Source organism: Dama dama, chromosome 10, assembly GCF_033118175.1.
Source record: "Dama dama isolate Ldn47 chromosome 10, ASM3311817v1, whole genome shotgun sequence".
In the NCBI taxonomy this organism is placed as follows: Eukaryota; Metazoa; Chordata; class Mammalia; order Artiodactyla; family Cervidae; genus Dama; species Dama dama.
The window spans coordinates 26,910,387-26,933,426 of NC_083690.1; the positions used below are offsets into that span (position 1 = coordinate 26,910,387).

General features: G+C 47.3%; 1 protein-coding gene across 1 annotated transcript; it reads left to right on the plus strand.

The window, feature by feature from the left end:
• Nucleotides 1–496: 496 nt before the first annotated feature.
• Nucleotides 497–22,939, plus strand: SGF29 (SAGA complex associated factor 29). Its single transcript, XM_061153134.1, has 10 exons — nucleotides 497–697; nucleotides 12,362–12,451; nucleotides 14,524–14,599; nucleotides 14,824–14,896; nucleotides 20,078–20,142; nucleotides 21,100–21,229; nucleotides 21,305–21,451; nucleotides 21,678–21,713; nucleotides 21,807–21,969; nucleotides 22,737–22,939. Exons 2-10 carry the CDS (start codon nucleotides 12,377–12,379, stop codon nucleotides 22,851–22,853), a joined length of 882 nt encoding a protein of 293 aa, XP_061009117.1. The 5' UTR covers nucleotides 497–697; nucleotides 12,362–12,376; the 3' UTR covers nucleotides 22,854–22,939.
• The last annotated feature ends 101 nt before the right edge of the window (nucleotides 22,940–23,040 follow it).

Here is a 23,040-nt window from a genome sequence, read left to right on the forward strand (position 1 = left end):
GGAGCTTGGCAGGCTACAGTCCATAGGGTCGCAGAGTCAGATACTACTGAAGCGACTTAGCACGCACGTACATGTAAGAAATTAAAAGATACTAGGATGTAAACCATCATAGTTAAATACTTGCTCCCAGAACTGTAGTACATTCCTGGAAATATCCCCTAAAAGCATGATTTCTAGGTCTACAGGTATGCTTGCTTCTATTTATTTTTTAAAATTAAAAAAATAAACTTTATTTTTCTAGCAGTTTTACGTTTCCAGAAAAAATTGAGGCAGAAAGTCCAGAGAATTCTCATACGCCAACTGCTCTCCCTTCAATCAATAATCTTCTCGCTTAAAAAAAAAAGTATTATTGATTTATAGAGGCTTTGGGGAATGGGAGAGGATATAGAAAACACACAAAGGTAAAATAAGGTTCGGCCGAAAAGCCGGGAGCAGTGTGTCAAAGTGAAAACTACATTTCCCAAAGGGTAGCGCGGCACGTCACAAAGGATGACGGCGCATGCGTAAAGGGGTCCTCCGCTCTGCGACTAAGCTCATAAAAGGGAAAAAGGCTGTGTGGGTCTCGTCCTGCCGCGAATCTTCGAACGTAAAGGGCGTTGTCATCTGCAGACTCTGAAGAGCATTCGAGGGACCGCGCGCTTGCTCCCGCCGTCGCAGTTTCCAGCGCGACGTGCTTGTTCCACCCGTGGCTCTGTAGGTAGGTATGGGTCGCGGTCTGGGACACCCCCCTTCCGCCGCACACCCCCGCCCGGAGGATGGCGGGAGCGGAGGGCCGGGGGTCCCCATGCCCCAGCCTCGCTGAGACGGCGCTTGAGGGGCGGCGCGCACGCGCCTTGGTGGAGAAAGGCGGGGCGCCGGGAAGGAGGGCTGGTGGCCACCGTCTGTACCGTCTGCGCGTGCGTGCGCCCTCCAGCCCTGCACGAGTGGAAAGCCGCCGCACGTGGAACTTGGCGGGGTGGCCCTGGGAGGTGGGGTACCCAGCCCAGGTGCGAGAAGACGAGGGCAGAGGATGGGCCCCGAACCTTGGTAGCGTTTGTTATTTGCTCATGATGTGCCCATCTTAACCAAACCACCTCATTCTTCATTCATATTTCTCCTGGCGCCTCGTTTCTCTGCCCTTGTTTGCAGCCAAAATTTCGGTCTGTACTCACCAGCACTTTTTCTCCTCCTAACCCACTCCAGTCGGGCCTGGACCCCCACTCTTCCACTGAAACAGCGCCTTGTCAAAGCCACCAGTCATCTCTGGGTCGCCAAATCCAGTGTTTAGTTCTCAGACCTGTAGCAGTATTTGATGCAGTTGATCTCTTTTTGCTATGGAATATGCCGAAGTGTGACAAAACTTGGAAGGAAGAGTATAGATTTTATAGTTTGCAGGCTTGCAGTGGCAGCTCGACTACTTGTATTCCCTGAGTTACCTAGCATAACTTCACCCAACTGAACTGCACCTTCCCCAGCTGTAAGAAGGTGGGCTTGTAGCATTGATGTAGGCTTAAATGAGAGTCACCTGTGTAAGCTTCAGCACCAAAGCCTGGTAGGTATTGGGTATGGGTGCAGGGTGGGGTAGGTGGAAATCATCAGGTCTTCTTAATTTAAAAAAGGAAGCTAATTGAGGGACTTCCCTGGTGGTCCAGTGGCTAAGAATCTGCCTTGCAATGCAGGGGACTTAGTGTTTGATCCCTGGTCAGGGAACTATGATCCCACCTGGTGTGGGGCAATTAGGCCCAAGCACCACAACTATTGAGCCCACAGCCACATCCAGAGTGTCCATGGGTCCCACATGATGCAACGAAGATCCTGCGTGCTGCAGCTAAGACCCGATGCAGCTAAATGAATAAATATTTTCTAACAAAACAAACTAATGTAGATTCTTACTGATGGTGGCTAAATTGAGGGTATGGGTTCTGAATGTAGTCTTGGATGCCTTGCTTCCCTGTGACTCATGACAAAGCTTTTATTGTCCTCTGTCCTATGGGATTATTTTTAGAGTGGTTTAAGTATAGACTGTTCTCATTTGTTTGTTATGAGAGGGTCAGACAGCAGTTTTAGACTGGGTGTTTAGCAGTTACTATGTGCTTTTCCTCGTAGCCTTGGTCCCTATGAATTACCTCTTTTTAGTCAAACTTCTCAGGTAGCCCAAACTAGCCTAAGCAGAAAAGGAGTATTTGTTGACTCTAACTAAAGAGTCCCAGGTGCATCAGCTTCAGGTATGGCTGTATCCAGAAGCCTTGGTTATGTCACCAGCATTTTCTGTGTCTTTTCAGCTCTGCTTTCCTCCATGTTGATTTCTCCCTCATGCAGGCAAAAATCTCCATCAGTTCCAGGCTTCTATGCTACTCTCTTAGTCAACAGAAAGAGGTCTTTTTTTTTTTTTTTTTTTGATAGATTGCTTCAACAAGAAATTTGAAATTGATGTTGGCCAGATTTGGGTCACGTATCTCTTTCAGAACCAGTTGTGCTGGGCAGGAAGACTGTAATACTTCTGTGGACCCAGGTGGTATACTCAGCCTTGGAGCCAAGATGAGGGATGGTTTCCCAAAGGGAAATTAGAGTACTATTACAAGACCTAAATGTTTACTTAAGAAAAAGGAACAGGTGTCTTTAAAAAGATTCACATATGATTGCTCTTAGCAGTTTTATTCATAATTGCCAAAAACGGACATAGACGCTATTCAGAGAAAAAAGGTTAAATAAACTGGTTTGTTCCTACAATTGATGCAACTCAGCGATAGAAAGGAACAAACTCCTAATACACACAGCAACACAGATGAATCTCAAAACACATTAAGTAAAAGAAACCAGACACTGAAGTATATGGATGGCATGATTATATTTCTGTGAAGTTCTGGAAAAGGCATTACTAGTCTCTAGTAGAACGTAGCAGAATAGTGGTTCCCCTTGTGGGTAGAAGTAGAAAGTCTGGAAAGAAGAGGGTTCTAGGACCCAGAAGGTTTAGGGTTCCTGGGCCTTACCTCAAAATTCATAAGAATTCTGAAACCTTATGGGGATTACGTAACCGCTCCTTGGTTTGAGACTAATGCTGAGATCAACTGGGACCCTTGAGCTTGGATAACAGGCAGTTTGAACATTCCGTTTCCTCCCAGCTGGGAGCTCCCTGGTGAGCTGTGGTTCCAAGTCTGTGTTCCCACTTGTTTTGCACAAGTAAACTTAGTGTTCTCCGAGTGGAGAGCTACAGGAACCTTTACTGAGAGTGTATTTTCTGGGGAAATTCAAGTTCACAGCTGACTGGATCTGGAGATAGCAGTGTGTGCATGCTCAGGCACAGAGTTGTGTCCGACTCTTTGTGACCCTGTGGACTATTGCCCACCAGGCTCCTCTGGCCGTGGCATTCTCCAGGCATTTGCCTGGAGCGGGTTGCCATTTCTTCCTCCAGGGGATCTTCCTGACCCAGGGATCAAACCACATCTCTTGTGCATTGGCAGGCGGATTCTTTACCACTGAGCCACCTGGGAAGCCCAGAGATAGCAGTAGTTTATTGTAAAATCATAAAATGAGGTGCTTCTCCCAGGCAGGGTGCTACCTCATGGGCAGAGCACAAGCAGGGGACGCCCCTTACATGGTGGCGGCCGTGATCACTCCCCCACGCTTGGGATGCGTCAGCGTTTTCTGTTGTTTGTGCCTTTGACTGCTTTGCTCAACTTAATAATACAGTCCCCTGTCTTTTCCTGGCACTGCCTTATTTACACTTCAGAATTACTTCACATCAAACAGAAATGAAGTGAGATGAGAGCATTTAAAAAGTCACAAGTCAGCGTTTTTTTGAGTGTGAGTGCGTCCTAACAGTTGGTGTAGGGGCTTCCTCTGCCTTAAGACAGGCCTCTCGTCAAATTTGGGGCCCTCCTTTCCCACCGCTGCCTTCTGGTTGCAGGATGAGGCCCTCCCTGGCTTGGTATTTGACCTACTCCTCCCTCCAGACCACGTGGGTCAACTTTTCCACTTAAGTTTGCTGACAGTTTCAACTGCAGTTTCGTGTGTCTGTTTCTGCATCTACTGATTGCAAAAGGTTTTATGAGACAGCACTTTTTTTTTTCTTAAATATACGTGGGATCTTTCTGGAAAATTACCCAAGAAACAACAGTGTTTGCTTCAAGGAGTGGGCGATTTCCTGACACTACTCATCAGTGGGATTATTGATGAAAGGGTCTTGTTGATGACAGCAGAGATGACTATTCTTGCCTGTGGAGCTATCTAGGTTGTTTGGAGAAGAAAAGATCTACCTACATCTACTGGCTGGAAAAGCTGGTTTATAGATCTAGGTGAAAGTGTTAGTCACTCAGTCATGCCCAGCTGTTTGCAACCCCATGGAATGTAGCCCTCCAGGCTCCTCTGTCCCTGAAATTCTCCAGGCAAGGATACTGGAGCGGGTTGCCATGCTCTCCTCCAGGGGATCTTCTCAGCCCAGGGACTGAACCCAGGTCTCCTGCATTGCAGGCAGATTCTTTATCTTCTGAGTCACTAGGGAAGCCCGTAGGTCTAGATAGGTTCCAGGAAAAGTCAAATAAGAGTTAAGTTAGGCTGCTTTAGGGTTAGTCAGACAAGACCAGTCTTTAGCTGGTTGTTGAGGAAAATGTACCCTGACAAAGAGGGGAAGGGTAGGTCTTCCCTGGTGGCTCAGTGGTAAAGAATCCGCCTGCCAATACAGGAGACACAGGAAACATGGGTTCTATCTCTGATCCAGGAAGATCCCACATGCTGCAGAGCGACTAAGCCCATGTGCCAGAACTACTGAGCCTGTGCTCTAGACCCCAGGAACTGCAATTACTGAAGCTCATGCCCCCTAGATCCTGTGCTGCTCAACAAGAGAGTAGCCCCTGCTCGCCACAACTGGAGAAAAGGCCACACAGCAGGGAAGACCCAGCACAGTCAAAACCAAATAAGGAAAATGAAAAAGAGGGAAAGAAGGTGCCTCTCAGGCTCTTTGGAGGGTAGAGTGGGATGGGACAGGGCATCTGTGTTTGAGAGTCTGTAGATAAGACGCACTGGAAGGACTGTCAGCGGATGATGACAGTAGATAGGCCTCAGGACTGGATCCCATCCTTCACCCTCCTGTCCCCTCACATGCAACGCTGTTCTCTCCTGCCCCTCAGCCAACATGCTTCCATTTCCTCCACCTGTAATCCTTCTGTCTGCTTGCCTCTCCTCAAGCCTCCACCCCTGTCTCTGGGTCACAGCCCTGCTAGCAGGGAATTGCTGTCTTCATTGCTATCACACCCCTCCTGCATGGTCCCTCCCATTGACAGTCCCTCCCCTCCCACCCAGGTCATCAGTAACACCCTATTTGATTATGGAGACAGTCCTTTTCTGTGGCATGTGGTTTTATCGGTCACCCTCTCACATAAACTTTCCGGCTTTGAGGGAGATTAAGATTTGGAGATGTCATTGCACAGACAGGGCCGGGGAGGAGGTTACCTAGGAGTGAGAGGGGACAGCAGCCCGGCTTGAGCCCTGAGGAGCACCAGCATTTGTGATTCTATTTATTTATGTGTTTGGCTGTGCTGAGTCTTTGTTGCTGTGCGGACTTCTCTCTAGTTGCAATGAGCGGAGGCTGCTCTGCAGTTGAGGTGTGCGGGCTGCTCTCTTTGCAGAGCACAGGCTCTAGGACACGCGGGCTTCAGTTGTTGCGGCACGTGGGCTCAGCAGTTGTGGCTCACAGGCTTAGTTGCTTAGTTGTGGCTCCATGGCTTGTGGAACCTTCCCGGATCAGGGATCAAACCTGTGTCTCCTGCGTTGGCAGGCAGATTCTTTATCCCTGAGTCACCAGCAAAGCCCAGCTCCAGCATTTAGAGAATGTTCAGAAGGGAGATCAGCCCAGGAGACTAAGGAGGAGCCGGGGTAAGGTATAGGCAACCCACACAGCAGGGAGGCCCTGTAGCCAGAGGTGGAGGAGGGAAGGGACACCTGTGCCCACATGCTGACACATCATGTCGGATAAAGCAGGAAAGGATCCAATGCTTTGACCTGTAGGAAGTGATTCATTTTTCTCGAGAACATTTTCGCTGGACTGGTGAGGATGAAGCTAGCTGAAAGTGGGTTGAAAAGTGAAATGGGGGTGAAGAAGTAGAGAGGCACATGCTTGGACAACTTTAATTTTGAAGTGGAACCAGGAATGGGTGGGTCCATGAGATGAGCATGCGGTTCAGAAGCTCTCATTTATTTTTAAGATGGGTCCCTTCCCCAGAGTGTGCTCATTTGCTCCTAAAGCGTAGGAAAAACATGTCAAGTGGTGCAAGAGGAGATGGGGTTCAGAGCACAGATGACGGAGGGTTTGTCTTCAGTAAGTGAAAGGACAGTCTTCTGTCTTGAGGGGAAGGCGGAATGGAGCTCTGCTGCACGAGGTCATGGTTTTGATGGTGGGATCATTTCCAGAGACCTCGTGATCTCTGGCTTGTCATCTGAGCGAAGTAGGAACCGTGGACATCAGTAAAGGGGACCCAAAGTCAGGTATGAGGGCAGGAGCAAAGATACTGAGGAGAGAAGATGTTTGAAGTGTCCACATTATCAGAGAAGGTAACTGATTTTTCTGGTAGCAGAATGGGAGTGCTTGCTGTCAGTGTTTGTATAAAGTAAAACCCACCTGTCCATTTGGGGGGCTTCCCCCTATTTTAATATGCACAGGGTAGGCATGTAGAAGGCAGGTGGTTCTGACCAGGATTCTGGTTTATGTGGCAGGAGAGAGTAACCCTTTTCCATGCTGATCCAGTCTTTCCCAGAATCTTCCCACGGGACTCATCCTTGGTCAACACCCTCACCTCGGTTGTGGTTCAAGGGGGGCTCTTTCCTCCTTCCTCTTTGCTCACTCAGCAGATCATCTGTAGCCTCATCAATGACCTTTATGCTATTCATCATCAAATTTATCCACTTTGAATCTCTTAAACTCTAGAGCCCTGATTTCATGTGGTTCTAATTAGTGCAACTAGAACTTTTTCTTAAGGGACATGTTATTCTTTGTATTAAAATGCATTATATAAGGCCTGCAGTGGTAAAAATAGCGCTGCACATGTGAGGAAAAAAGATGTGTCACAGCTAAGTTGGACTTCATAAAAATTGAGAACATGTGCTTTAAAGGACACAATTCAGCAATCACTTTTATAAAACCAATAAAAATGGGCAAAGGGCAGTTCTCTCAAGAAGATACAGAAATGGCATTTAAACACATGAAAAGATGTTCAACATCATTAGCCATCAAGGAAATGCAAAGCAAAACCACTGGTTAGCATTTCATACCCACTCAGATGGCTGTAATCAAAAAGACAGATAATATCACATGTTGATAGAGATAGCAGAACCATCCTATGTTGCTGATGAAGATATAAATGGCACACCCACATTGGAAACAGTCCAGCAGTTCTCAAAAGCTTAAACATAGAGTTACCATATGACCCAGCAGTTGCACTCCTTGGTACATGCCCAGAAAATGAAAACATCTGCAAGTATTTGTAGCGGCATTGTTCATAATGGCCAAAAAGTGAACACAACCCAAACGTCCATCAGTTGATGAGCTGATATACAAAATGTGGTATATGCAAACATGGAATATTATTGAACAATAAAAAAAATGAAGTGCAGAATAAGTAAATATCTAGAAACAGAAGGTAAATTAGTGTTTGCTGAGGGCTGGCAGAGATGGAGATGGGCATATATTTAAAATGTACAATTCAATCAGTTCAGTCGCTCAGTCATATCTGACTCTTGGCGACCCCATGGACTGCAGCACGCCCGGCTTCTCTGTCTGTCACCAACTCCTGGAGCTTGCTCAAAGTCATGTCCATTGAGTCGGTGATGCCATCCAACCTCTCATCCTGTCTTCCTCTTCTCCTCCTGCCTTCAGTCTTTCCCAGCATCAGGGTCACTTCAAATGAGTCAGTTCTTCACATCAGGTGGCCGAAGTATTGGAATTTCAGCTTCAGCTTCAGTCCTTCCAGTGAATATTCAGGACTGATTTCCTTTAGGATGGACTAGTTGGATCTCCATACAGTTCAAGGGACTCTCAAGAGTTTTCTCCAACACTGCAGTTCAAAAGTTTAAATTCTTTGGCACTCAGCTTTCTTTATGGTCCAACTCTCACATCCATACATGGCTACTGGAAAAACCATAGCTTTGTCTAGACAGATCTTTGCTGGTAAAGTAATGTCTTTGCTTTTTAATATGCCATCTAGGTTTGTCATAGCTTTTCTTCCAAGGAGCAAGCATCTTTTAATTTCATGGCTGTAGTCACTATCTGCAGTGATTTTGTAGCCCAAGAAAATACAATTCAGTGGTTTTTAGTATATTCAAAGTTGTGCGGTCATCACCACAATCAATTTTATAACATTTTGATCACCTGGGCAAAAAAACCTTATACCCATTAACATTCACTCCCCTGCTTTTTTCAGCTGTCTCCGTCCATCCCCAACCCCAGCCAACTTTCTGTGAACTTGCCTATTCTGGCTATTTCTTATAAAGGGAATCATATAATATGAGGTTTGTTGTGTCTGGCTTTTTTCACTTAGCATAATGTTTGCAAGGTTCGTCCATGTTGTCGCATGTATCACTACTTCATCCCTTATTATTGTAATAATATAGTCTGTTGTATGAATAATACCACGTTTTACTTAACCCGAACCCATTCATACAGTTTCTCCACATCCTCAGCAGCGCTTGTTATTATGTTTCATTTTTATTATAGCCATCCTAGTGAGTGTGAACTGGTTTTTCCTGTGGTTTTGACTTTTATTTCTTGATGGCTAATGATACTGAGCGTTTTTTCAGGTGCTTGTTGGCCATTTGTAGATCTTAGGACAGTTGTCTAAGCAGATCATTTTTGTATATGGTCTGAGGTAAGGACCCACGTTCATTCTTTTACAGGTGGACATCCAGTTGTCCTTGCACCATGTATCAAAAAAGACTATTGTTTCCCCATTAAATTGTCTTGGTAACTTTGTGGAAAATCAGTTGACCATGGATATAGGTTTATTGGTGGTTTCTTGATTTTGTCCCATTGATCTTATGTCTACCTTTATGCCAGTGCCATACCGTCTTGATTACTATAACTTTGTAGTATGTTTTGTAATTCAAGATTATTTTGGATCTCTTGGATTTTCATGTAAATGAAAATGGATGAGCTTGTTAATTTCTGCAAAGAAGCCAGCTAGGATTTTGATAGGGCTTTTGTTGAAACTATAGATCAATTTGGGGAGTAATGCTATTTTAATAATATTAAGTCTTCTGATCCATGAATATGGGTGTCTGTTTATGTAGATCATCTTAATTTTTTTAAACAGTGTTTTCTAGTTTCCAGAGTAAAAATTCTGTACTTTTCTTATTAAATTGATTCCTGAGTACCTTATTCTTTTTGATGCTATTGTAATTGGAGTTTTTTCTTAATTTCATTTTCGGATTGTTCATTGCCACTGTATAGAAATGCAGCTGATTTTTGTCTTAGCGATCTTCTCTCCTCTAACCCTTACTAGTTCTTAGAGTTGTTTAGTGAGTTTCTCAGGGTTTTCTTTAACTTTTTATTTTGTATTGGAGTATAGCTGATTAACAATGTTGTCATAGTTTCACGTGAACAGCAAAGGGACTCAGCCATACATAAACATGTATCCAGGGTTTTCTGTGTACAAGGCCATGTCATCTGCAGATGGAGATAGTTTTACTTTTTTCTTTCCAATCTTGGTTCTTTTATTTCATTTTATTGCCCCAGCTAGAACCTCCAGAGCAGTGTTGACTTGTTGCTGATCTTAGCGGGGAAAGTTTTAAGTCTTTCACCAGTAAGTATGCTGTTATCTATGGGTTTTCATAGATGCCCTTGATCAAGTTGAGGCAGTTCTCCTGTATTCCTGGTTTTTATATTACTTTTTAAATAAACAAAAGCAGAGATTTTAAGAAGATATGAATATTTACATACAAGGAATTCAGTTTACTACTAGGAGGGGTGGGGGAGATTCAGTGTGAAGCTGATCTTTGTGGATATGGAGATGTATTAATTGAACCACCTTTCCCAGAAGGAAGGGGGATCATGTAAAATTTCAACATCCTAAAACATTTTCCTTTTTTCTTCCCATCTCCTTTTCTCTTTAGGCATGTGTCCATTTTTACCTAGTTACAAAAGCTTACTTTAAAAAATTTTTTTTATTGAAGTATAGTTGATTTACAATGTTGTGTTGATTACTGCTGTATAACAGAGTGATTCAGTGTTGTTTTTTATATATATATATATATACACACACACATTCTTTTTTCCTTAATTTTTAAAATCATTTTTTAATTTGTTTTTACTTTCTGGCTGTGCCATACAACTTGTGGGATTTTATAGTTCCCCTGACCACAGATTGAATTAAGGCTCTCAGCAGTGAGAGTGCAGAGTCCCAACCACTGGACCACTAGGGAATTCCTGAAATTCTTTTTTAAAATATTCTTTTCCATTATGGTTTAATCATAGGATATTGAATATAGCTCTCTGGGCTACACAGTATGACCTTGTTATTCATCCATTCTATGTATAAAAACTTATATCAGCTAACCTCAACTGCCCACTCCATCTCTTCTCCAGTCCTCTTCCCCTTGGCAACTGCCAGTCTGTTCTTTGTGTCCGTGATTCTGTTCCTGTTTCATAGGTAGATTCATTTGAATCATATTTTAAATTCCACATATAAATGATATGGTATTTGTCTTTCTCTTTCTGACTGATTTCACTTAGTATGATAGTCTTCAGTTACATCTATATTGCTGCAAATGGTATTATTTCATTCTTTTTTGTGGCTGAGTAGTATTCCATTGTATATATGCACCACATCTTCTTTATCCATTCATCTGTTGATGGACATTTAGGTTGTATCTTGGCAAAACAGTAGCTTACTTTTAAAATCGCCTATTATTGTCTTTTATCCTGATTATCTACTGTTGCATTTTCATCAGAATACATTTATCTTACCTTAAGTCAGATACTTTTAGTAGTTAATTTCTCTTCCCTCTACAGTAAAAAAAAAAAAAAAAAGTAACAGGGCTTTATGATTTGGAAAGTGTCTTCATATAAGGTCTTATTTGAGTCTTTATTTTACAGATTTAAAAAAAGGGCAAAGTGAAAGTCGCTCAGTTGTGTCTGACTCTTTTTGACCCCATGCACTATACAGTCCATGGAATTCTCCACGTCAGAATACTGGAATGGGTAGCCTTTCTCTTCTCCAGGGGATCTTCCCAATCCAGGAATCAAACCCAGGTCTCCCACGTTGCAGGCGGATTCTTTCCCAGTTAAGCCACAAGGGAAGCCCAAGAATACTGGAGTGGGTAGCCTATCCCTTCTCCAGCGGATCTTCCTGACCTAGGAATCGAACCAGGGTCTCCTGTATTGCAGGTGGATTCTTTACCACCTGAACTCTGAGGGGAGCAAAATTTAAAAAAAAAAAAGGCAGGAGGAGGGTAAACCAGAATACTTGAATCCAGGAGCTGGGGCTATGGCGTGCTGCTTTTGGAAGGTACTTACTAAGTACTCCTGACTTGTTTGAACATACTGAATCCAAGCATCACTGGGCTGGGGAAGAATTCCAGGACCACTTGCCACGGTATTAGTTTCCTAGGGCTGCTGTAAACAAATGACCATAAACTGGATGACTACAAACAAAAGAAATGTATTCTTTCACAGATCTGAAGGCTAGAATTCCAAACTCAAGCAGTTCTGTTAGTTGCAGAATCAAGGGTAGGGTCCTTCTTAGGGGCTCAGAAGGAGAATATGTTTCATATCTCTCTCCCAGTTTCCATTGGTTGCCAGCAATCCTTGGCACTCCTTAGCTTGCAGCTGCCTGACTCCAGTCTCTGCCTCTGTCAGATGGCTGTCTTCCCTCTGTATATGTCTGTCTCTCCACCTGGCATTCTCTGTGTGTGTGTCTGTTTCTTCTCTTACACGAACACAAGACATATTGGATTATTTGTGTGTATGTGTGTACACAGTCATGTCTGACTCTTTGTGGCCCCATAGACTGTAGCCCACTAGGCTTCTCAGTCCATGGAATTTTCCAGGCAAGGAAATTGGAGCACGTTGCCATTTCCTACTCCAGGGGATCTTCCCGACACAGGGATTGAACCCACATCTCTTATGTCTCCTGCCTTGGCAGGCAGATTCTTTACCACTGTGTCACGGGGGGAAGCCCCATAAGCTACCAGGGAAGCCTTCATGTTGGATTAAGGCCTCCCCTTTTCCAGTATGATCTCATCCTAACATATACCTTAATTACATCTGCAAAGACGCTGTTTCCATATAAGGTCACATTCACAAGTACCAGAGGTTAGGACTGCAGCGTCCTAACCAGAAGAATGGTTAAACCCACAATAGCCACTAATAAGTTCTCTTTTCCTCCCCTCCCCGCAGGCGCCCCTGTATACCATGGCCCTCGTGTCTGCTGATTCCCGAATTGCGGAACTGCTCACAGAGCTCCATCAGCTGATCAAGCAAACCCAGGTAAAAAGCCCCAGCCCTCCCCTCCTAGAGGGGGTCGTGGGCTGTGATACTGAACTGCGGAGGGGCAGGGGTGGTTGTGTTCAAAGAGATTGGACATGCCGGAACCACCATGATGTCCTGAAGGTGAGAGGAGGAGCATGTGGGGTATGACGGCCGTGCCTACTGGATTTTCTGTCACGTGCAGGATTTCATGGTTCTTTTTGGTTAGTAACAGCAATTTTGCAATACTGAGCTATATTCACATTCAGTTCACCCATTTAAGGTGTACAGTCCAATTTGAATCCAATATTCAAAGTGTTGTGCAACCATCACTATCATCAATTCCAGAAGATTTTCAAAAAAGCCCTGTACCGAACAGCAGTCACTTTCCGTATGCCTCCACCTCCTTGTTCCAGGTAAACATAGACACTCTTATCAGGCAAAATATTTCAGGTGTGTTTAGAGGTTATTTCCCAAGAGCTGTTCAAGGGCCAACCCTGTTTTGAAATGCCCAGTGTTTGAAAACCCTAGCCTGCTGAATTAAACCTTAACTGCACACCCACCTCCCTAGCCCTTGGCCTAGGCTCTGTTACAGCAAAATAATCATTTGAACATTTACATTTAGTATAGCATTTATAGACGAGGGCATGCAACCCACTCCAGCATTCTTGCCTGGAGAATCCCCATGGACAGAGGAGCCTGGCAGGCTACAGTCCATAGGGTTGCACAGAGTTGGACACAACTGAAGTGACTTTGCATGCATGCATGGCATTTATATAGCAGATATAGGTGTACCTGATATAATAGTATCAGGATGAATACACCTGACCTTTGCAGGAATCCTTGTAGGGTCGAGATAGACTTAAAGAACCAACTAAATCTGTTCTATAGAACCATTACATGTACTTTCATATTTTTGTCCTAATTTGATTACCCAATTTCCTCCTTCATCTTCCACTCTCTGTACCGTATGATAGATTTATATGAAACCGTTTAGCATCAAAAGTAGCTGATGAGTCAAATCCAGTTCCTCCTCAGGCCAGTCATCTTTTATCAGCATTTCATTCTCAGAAGGCTTTGACTCAATCTCCTAATACATTTGGTCATCAGTATCAGTATTAGCCTATGATTTACTTAACAAAACATAGTTAAATCTTACTAATAGTACCAGTGTGTTATAACATACTGAAGTGTGATCATGGTAAAATTGGTTTCATTATAGAACAGATCAGTAAGAATTACAGAGCAGTTTCTTATGCCTTTGCAACAGAATTGGCTCTGCCCATTTACCAGATTTATGAACAGGTTTTAGTATAGTTTGTTCATGATTCAGTTATTTTTGAATTAGTGGGCTGTTTCAACTATGTGGTAAAACTGCATTCACTCTTAACTCCATTTTGCCAGATGGCTACCCACTCAGGTTTTTAGAAATTCTGACAAAAAGGTTAAGAGGTAAAGTTACAATTTCTTTCTTAGGAATCATCCTAGCTCCCAGCATCTTCACTTGCAGCCTTGGTCCTAGGATCACTGACATAGGGAAGAATTGTACCAGCTTCCTTCCCTACCCCCGCTTCTCCAGATGAATTGATCATAGATACATGTGTAAATTTCTAGACTCTCAATTCTGTTCCATTGATCTATATGGCAGTGTCACACCATTCAACTACTGCAGCTTTGTAGAAAGTTCTGAAGTTGGGGAATGTGAGTTCTCCCATGTTATTTTTGTTTTTCTTTTTCAAGATTGTTTTGGCTGTTCTGGGTCAGTTGAATTTCCATATGAATTTGAGGATGAGCTTGTCAGTTTCTGCAGAGAAGTCAGCTGGAATTTCAATGGGGGTTGCATTGAATCTGTGGATCACTTTGTCTTTTTTGATAAAGGAGCATCATTAAATGTATAACTTGTGATTGAACTTTAATGCCTTTTGTACTGCTTTTGCATTAGGCGGGGGGAAAAAACCTTTTGAACTTAGGGATTTGGAAGTTGGATTTACAAAACGAGGGCCCTATTTATGGGGCCTCTGGCCAGGGCGGTAGGGTAGTTATCACGGCAGCATGAAGGGCCCCCTCATGTCCTGTCGACCTCGTCCTTGCAGGAAGAGCGTTCGAGGAGTGAACACAACTTGGTGAACATCCAGAAGACCCACGAGCGGATGCAGACCGAGAACAAGAGTGAGTAGCTGGGCTTGGGAGAGAAAGGCGAGGAGCGGGGTGGGTGTGAGCTAAGACTGGCTGTCCTCATTTTCAAAAGCGACTTTTGCATGTATCTGCCTGATCCGAAATGAACTGCTGCCTAGGCCTGAAGGACAGTTTTCACTCGGGCCAGGTGACCCAAGATGACCCAGGAGACGGATGGCAGACTCCCATGCATCTCTCTCCCTGTGTTTACTCTGCAGTCTCTCCCTATTACCGGACAAAGCTGCGTGGCCTCTATACAACTGCCAAAGCCGATGCAGAGGCTGAGTGCAAGTGAGTACTGTCCCTCTGCTTTGCCGTTGCCTCCCTACTCACCCAGGTGCTAGGCTGTAGGAGCCCACGGCCCCAGCCTGCCCCCCTCCCAGGGCTAAGCAGATCCTGACTCCCAGCCTCTCCTGTAGGGCCCAGCTTCTCTAGAGCCCACTCTCGTCCCTCTTCCCCGGCCCCAGTGTTGTATAAATGGCAGAAGGGCGTAGATCAAATCCCAGCGCTGCCTTTTCCCTACCACTTGACCTTCGGCGGTCTCTTGAGCTAAATCTCAGTTACTCCCTTATTAAAGTAGGGATAATAACTGCCTATAAAATTGTCAACATAAAATGTGGTGATGCATATAAAGTCACTAATATCTGTATTTTTCAAACTGTTTTGACCATAACCCATGGTGATGCCTGGTGCTGGGCAGTCTCCACAGAGACACACAAGGTTAGTGAGGGGCCTGCCTTCAGGGGCAAGCCATCCAGAAAGGAGAGATGCCCTAAAAAAAAGTTACAGGACAGTGTAGTTGGTGGGCTGGCAGAGAGGTGCTCACTGGGCCTTGGAATCTGGGACCCTCTCAGGGAGGAGGAGCAACTTGAGCTGGGGACGGGTAGGCAGACAAGATGGAGTGTGCCAGGGCCGTGAGGAGCTCCTGCAGGGTGCGAGCATTTGGGGAGTGAGAACTAGCCCTGTGTGGCTGCGGGTGGGGAGGGCCTCCAGCACCCGGACTTTATCTTGGAGGCAGTAGGGAGCCAAAGATGGTATAAGAGCAGGAGAGAACACCTGGCTGCCACACACAGAACAGACTGGGTGAGATTCAAGTCTAGCTTGGAGACCAGGCATGAGATAGGATGGAGTCGAGCTGAGGCTTGTCAGTGGGGCCAGAGAAACACGGGGCAGGTTCTGAGATCAAACTGGGGACCAGTTGGGAGACGAGAAGCTTTCCAAGGTTTTAGCTTAGACAAAGGGGTCTGCTGGGGCCCCCCGTGTCAGGATGGGGAGCAGAGACAAAAGGGTGGGGCTGACTGGCAGGGAGGGGGACACAGTGGATTCTGGTTGGAGGTGTTGCTTTCTTGGCTTTCCCGCCTGCCCTTGCCCATCCCCATCTTCTCCCAACTGGAAGGATTGGAAGGTTCATTGTGGGGCCCTTTCCCACTAGAGGGCCTGGAGTTTGGCTTGTATAAGTCAGAGTGACTCACACTCATTTAAAAGTAAAAGACAGACGTACCCTTCTCAGATTAACTGCCGGCAGAGTGAGGCGACAGCTTCTGTAGCCAGATGGTGTGGGCTCTTCTCTGGCCTCAACTTTGCGGAGTTTAACACTTAAAGCTTGTTTCAGAAGTGCAGGTTCCTGGCAGTTGTGCTGCCATTTGACTTTTTCAGACTCTCAGACCTTCTTAGGTTCAATCACTAAACATTAAGTAAGGAGTCCTCCCCTCCAGATACCACGCTGGGAACAGAAGAGCGAGTGAGGCAGATAAGACGCCAGCCCTGCCCACAGGGACCTCCGCTGTCTGGGTGGGGAAAACATGGTGGTATTCGTGCCCACGTGGCACTGACCCGGCTGCTGTGGTGCCTGTCAGCTCTTCTTCCTGATATTTGTGGTCAACCTCTCGTGAAACTGCAGAGGCCCCAGGAGCCCGCTCCACTTCGTCACCTACTCCGCTCTCCCTTCATCTGAGCCCACAGCTCTTCCCGGCCAGTTTTCCTCCTGCTTTTGCAGAAAATGCAAAGGAGCCCCTCTGTCTTCATTTAACAATCGTCTCTTTTGGCAGGAGTCAAAGGAGACAGATCAAAGATGACACTTTCCATGTGCCAGTGGAGGCGGGTAGCCATTCCGGGGGGAACAAGATATTTTCTTTTTTCGAAATTTATTTTTTTAAAACTTTATTTTGTATTGGAGTGTAGCCAATTGACAATGTTGAGATTCTTTCAAGTGCATAGCAGAGTGACTCAACGGTACATATACATGTATCCATTCTCCCCCTACCACCCAGACTGCTGGGAACAAGAAATTTTCTGACACTGATTCAGAAGGCATTTTTCCGGATGCAGCACCAGGAGGGCAGAGCGTCAGGGATGGTGTCCTCCGTGACTCTTTGGCCACAGACACCAACAGCCTTGCTCAGAGTTCCACTGAAGGAAGGTAGTTTGATGAGTAGTTAAGCCAGTGCACACAGAGTCCAGTTTAACTTTGTGAGGACCTGGGTGGTCACAGCCTCAAACGTTAGTGCCTGGAGCAGAGAATGAATGCCTTAGCACCTGGACTGTCTGTCTGAGCCAGGCGCCGAGGTCTGGTCAGCTGGCCGCTTGCATGTGGGCACCTGCGGCATGGACACTGTCCTGTGCTGACTGGGGGGAAGGCTCTCGTCTTGATCCATCACAGGATGTGTCCGCCGGGAAGTTGGAGGGAAGGTATTGTCCCTCCTCAGGCCTGGCAGGGTCACACACAGACACAGACCAGTTACTGGGGGCAGAGAAGCCATGTGGCTGAGAGTCTAGGGTCTATTGTGTTCACCCTCCCGCTGGGCCTGGGGCTGAGGGAGGCCATGCAGCCAGCCCTGCTGCTAGGCTCCTTCTGTAGATGGCCAGAGAGTGGGCAGCTCCCGGGCAGTTCATCTGTGCAACACCCCTTGGCTTATTAGCTGCTTTCTGTCTGCCTCTGCAAGCACAGTTCCACCTATCTCAGCAAGACAGAAGAAAGCCCACAAGGAATTTTTTGACTCCTTTTCCTTTTAAAAGTTCACTCTAATCAGATAATTACTGTGAACTGGTATGCAGCAGTACTGGATTACTTTAAAGAGCCCACACTGGTTAGGCCCTTACTAATGGCTGGGGAGGGAAGTTAGGGCTCAGGGTTCTTGGCTGAGGACCCTTCTGAGGACCCTTCAAAGGATCAGCCAGCAAGAGGCCTTTCCTCCACTATCCCAGGGGAAGCAAGCCTCTTGGGGTGGCCCTTCCCTGAGGGGTGCTGACAGGCTGGCAGGCTGCCTGCTAGAAGGTAGACACCCATGCTTTGCTGGGTGGTCATCCTCATTGACCTTTCTGGTTCGGAGAGGCAGAAATTTCAGTTCCAGAAAACTGCTTTTGTAATAGTAAATGATCTTAAAACATCGTTTCCTCAGACATCTCCAGTGGAACTTCAGTAACTTTGTTGTGGTTCAGTAGCTAAGTTGTGTCAGACTCTTTGCAGACCCCCTGGACTGCAGCAATGTTACATTCCTTTCCTTGGAGATTCACAATGCAAATTAAAGTGGTAAACTTTATGGTAAAGGCTATGCCAAGTTATGCAACAATTTCTTTAACTCAGTATTTCACAAACTTTCCTGCCAGTGGAGTACATTTACACACTGGTTCTCAAGTCTGGCTGCACCCAGAGGTTCTGATTTAACTAGAGTGGAATTCATGCATTAGTATTAACTTTTTATATGCTCAGACTTATGTAAATATATTTTTACCACATTTGCTTTTATTGTTCTCTGTATAGTCAAAAAATTTTTTCTGAACCTTTTATGTTGCAGACACGATGCCTGATGCCTCTGGACCTCTAAACACATCAGTCAGCATGTGCTTTACAAAAGGACATTCTTAAACAACCATGGCACGTTTCTCAAAATTACGATATTACGCTGATATAAAACTATTCACTGAGCTACAGCTCTTATTCAGATGACCTTGATAGCAAAAGAACAGAATATTTTCCTAGTGTGGATTAGTTTTCCTGTCTCTTTAGTCTCTCTCAATGTGGAACGGTTCCCAGGCTGTCTCTGCTTTTCGTGACTTTGACATTCTGAAAATGATAAGCCAGGGTAGAATCTCCCTCAGTTGGGTTTGTCTGCTGTTTCCTCACAATTAGATTCAGGTTTTACACTTCTGGAAGTGATGTCCTCCGTCTTCATATTAGAAGGCAGAATTCTCACTGGTAAAGGTGGGCTCTTCCAGGTTTCTCCTCAAATTAGGGCTGTTTTCCATTGTGTAATTGACAGCTATCTTAGATACTTTGAGACTATGTACATAGCCCATTTCACATCAGACCCCCCCCCCCCCACTAGTTTTGGCATCTGCTGAGAATCCTTAAAACAATTAGGATTCTTTTTAAAAAGCTCCCCAGAGAATTCTGCTTTCCAGCTAAGGCTGAGAACCACGCCATCAGTACCTCCCAGAATGTAACTTAGGACATAACTACATAAAAGGATGTCCTCCCAACAGGCCCAAAAGCAGTGATCAGACTTTCAAAGTTCCCTTTGGCCTCCTGGCTTTTACTTCTCTGCCTGGTTGCGCTGTGTCCCAGTGCTCACTCACAAGCCCATGGTGGCTCTGGCTGAGTGGTCCCCGTGTCCGATGCCAGCCACGCTGAGCTTCGATGCTCTGAGCCTGTGGCAAGATATTCATCCCTCGCTACTTCCATTTGCTCAGTTCCCTCTGCCAAGGCTGCCCCTTGCCCAGTCTTCTGGCCTTTGCCTGACAAGTCCACAAGAGTCACACCCTCTGGGACACCTTCTGTGACCCTACTATGCTGTGTTCTCATGGGTCTCATGCTGAACCAAGGCCTTCCTTAACACATGGGTTTTTACTAAAGGTTTGCTAGAGGAGTGGGCCAGAGAATAAATGACCTGAAGTGGATTCATTGCTGCTCACTGCTGTTGAACTATTCTCTGGGGGCCCCAAACTCTGGGATGAAGAAGCCTTTTTCCAGCAAGGATTTGTGTGCACTTCTGCTAGGTTTCTTGGGTCCCGGCCACTCTGGAGCCCCCATAATTGAACTGCAGGGGTTTCCAGGGGCTTGGGACAAGTTCCTGCCACCCGCAGCCCTGCTGTGTGCTGAGACAACTCCCCACAGTGCTCCAGAGTGTCTCCTCTTCCATGTGCAACTAGGGCAGACCCCGAATTCTAACTTCTGTCCTCCGAAATCTCAATTGTTAGAGGCTGCCAGCACCCCACAGCCCTTCCGCAGCATTTGCCCAATGCCCTCAGGCAAAGGGAGCCCTCCACTTACCAACCCTCTTAGGTAGTTTGTCCCACTACTTCCTCCCGTCTCATCTGTTCTTTTGTGCTTTTAAGAATAAAAAGTACACACTTAGGGTTGATGGTTTCCGGCGACAGGCTTGGTCCAAGCTGGCCAGCCTGCCGTAATGAGAAAAGGAAGTCCGTGCTTTATGCTTCACGCAGACCTCTTCTCTCCCTTCTCCCCACCCTCAGCATCCTTCGGAAAGCCCTAGATAAGATTGCAGAAATCAAGTCTCTATTGGAAGAGAGGCGGATTGGTGAGTTAGAGACCACCCGGTGGAGTGATGGTTCCTGAGAGCGACAGTCAGTCTCCCTTTGGGGGCGCCTGTGACTTCAGTCCAGTGGGATCGTCCGGGGCTGGGAAGGGAATGGGGATGGTCCCCAGTGCTCCCTGTGGACCACGCTGATTCCCCTGCTCTGCCTACTGTCTGGGGCACTTACCCCCTCCCCTTTCCTACTGCCACCTCCTGTTTCTTTTTTAAACCCACACCCTCAGCCATGAAAGCGCAGAGTTCTAACCACTGGACTGCCAGGGAGTTCTCCCCCCTCCCATTTCTTGCTCTGAGGAGAACCTGACTGTATTTTGAGAGCTGCACCCTGGGTATCTTGAAACCAGCCTTCCACATGGAGTTTACCGACACGAGGCGCTGGCTTCTAGATCCCTCAGGCTGCCGGGGCCTTCCCAACTCTCTTGCCCCAGTGAACCCACAGTCCACACCTCCTCACCCATCAAAAACTGTCACACCGCCAGCTGGGTTTGTATGAGGTGGCTGGGTGTGTTGAACCATGCCCGAGGAGATCAGGGGTCTGTCCACATTTGTCTTTAAAAATGTGTTGTTGTTGAACTACAACATATGTTAATAGGAAAGAACACAGATGTGAACACACAGCTTGCTGAAACTTTTCACTAACTGAACAAAATGTTCCTGGTACCCAGATCAAGAACTAGAACATGACCACTGCCCCACAGCCCCCGCTTCTGCCCTTCCCTGCTCCTTCCCCTTAGGGTATCCACCCTCCTGGCGGCTCTTCATCTGTCAGTCTGGGTGGTCTCATTGCAGGCATCTTGAGGAAGGGGCAGGATGGCACACGGCCCCTTGGTACTCACTCAGGCCAGGGCGCTGCAGGCTGAGCTCTGATGGCCCAATGTGGGCGGGCTGGGGTGGGCGCCCTATCTCTGATATCTTGAGAGCTCACTTCTCTCTTTCCCACAGCGGCCAAGATCGCGGGCCTGTATAATGACTCGGAGCCTCCTCGGAAGACCATGCGCAGGGGGGTGCTCATGACCCTGCTGCAGCAGTCAGCCATGACCCTGCCCCTGTGGATCGGGAAGCCTGGTGACAAGTGAGGGCGGGCCCCGGGCAGGGTAGGGGCTAGCAAGGCGGGGGCTGGGACTGAACATTTTAATTCCGTCCTCAGACCCCCGCCCCTCTGTGGGGCCATTCCGGCTTCTGGGGACTACGTGGCCAAACCTGGAGACAAGGTGGCCGCCCGGGTGAAAGCCGTGGACGGGGATGAGCAGTGGATCCTGGCTGAGGTGGTCAGTTACAGCCACGCCACCAACAAGTGAGTGGTCTCCTGGCCCCGTGGGCTGCTCTCCCGTCACCACAGCCGCATGGGCTACACTGCCATTCATCTGCAGGCTGGGAGGAAAGCTACACCCCTGGGCATCTGTGGGCACCAGGGGGCTGCTTCCCCTCCCTGCCCTCCTCCCCATTCCTCACGACTCCCCGACTTGGATTGTGACCCTGACCCTTTCTGCATCCAGCCCTTTCCTTTCGTCCGCCCGCAGGTACGAGGTAGATGACATTGACGAAGAAGGCAAAGAGTGAGTGTGCTGGTGGGGATGGGGGCTGTGGAAGCCTGGGGGCGGCCAAACTGCGGGGATGGGGCCCCCACCTGACCTCAGCCGCACCCCCAGGAGACACACCCTGAGCCGCCGGCGGATCATCCCACTGCCCCAGTGGAAGGCCAACCCAGAGACGGACCCCGAAGCTTTATTCCAGAAGGAGCAGCTTGTGCTGGCCCTGTATCCCCAGACCACCTGCTTCTACCGTGCCCTGATCCACACGCCCCCACAACGGGTAAGGCAGCCCCCACAGGAGAGGCCGTCCCTAACGTCAGGGCCAGGTGGCCAGATGGCTCCTGGCGTCACCTTCCCACCTCCTTCCCCTCTTGTCCTCATCTCACAGCCTCTCTGAGCTCGGAGGGCCCTGCAAGTTGCCCTCTGTCTTCCGCTTAGTCTGCCCTCCAGCCCTGCCCTCTGGGACAGCGCCGACCCACCCTCCTCTTCCCAAGCTTCAGAGCCTTAGCAAGCCCTGAGCCGAATGGACGTGTTGCATACGCTAGTCTAACCTCATTTTTGCACTGAGTTGGGAAGCTCCATGCCCAGGGCCTGTCTTGGAGCCCTTAACTCCAGCCCCACTGCCTTTTCCTCAGCGGAACCGCTTTCCCTCGTGCTCTTGACCACATTGCCGATGCCCTGGTCACCTGATGCCAGTTTAAAGGCTATTCTTGCCTCTTCCTCCAGGATCCTCGCTGTTGCCCTCTAGGTTGTCCTTGATCCCTTTTACCCAGGCTCCCTGGTACCACACCCTCCAGTTACGGCCCACTTATGTAGGTGGTGGTCTCCTTGATCTTCATCCCTTACCCTTGGCCCTTTGTTGCTGAGGAAGGAGCTCTGTAGTAACAGGGACTGTGTTCACACATCTCCACTTCTTGAGTGAATATGAGGACAGGAGCTTCTGGGGGCCACGAGCCAGAGGTTCCTGTCACTCAAAGCTTAGTGGTGTGGGGCGGGGGTTTCGCCTGGAGCCCTCTGACCAGTCCCTCCTGTCTGCCTCTGCTGCAGCCCCAGGATGATTATTCTGTCCTGTTTGAAGACACCTCCTATGCAGACGGTTACTCCCCTCCCCTCAATGTAGCCCAGCGGTACGTGGTGGCTTGTAAGGAGCCCAAGAAAAAGTGAAGTGACCTAGCAGACTCGCAATCAGCTGACACCCTCAAAGGGGGATGCACAAGATTTTGTGATCAAATAAATATTCTTCCTCCTTGTCCATGTCTCCTGGGTTTTGCTTTTCCAGACCCTTGTCTCCCTCCCCACTAGGGCGAGCTGGAGGCCACCAGGGGAGATGACCTCATTGGGTCCCAGTGGG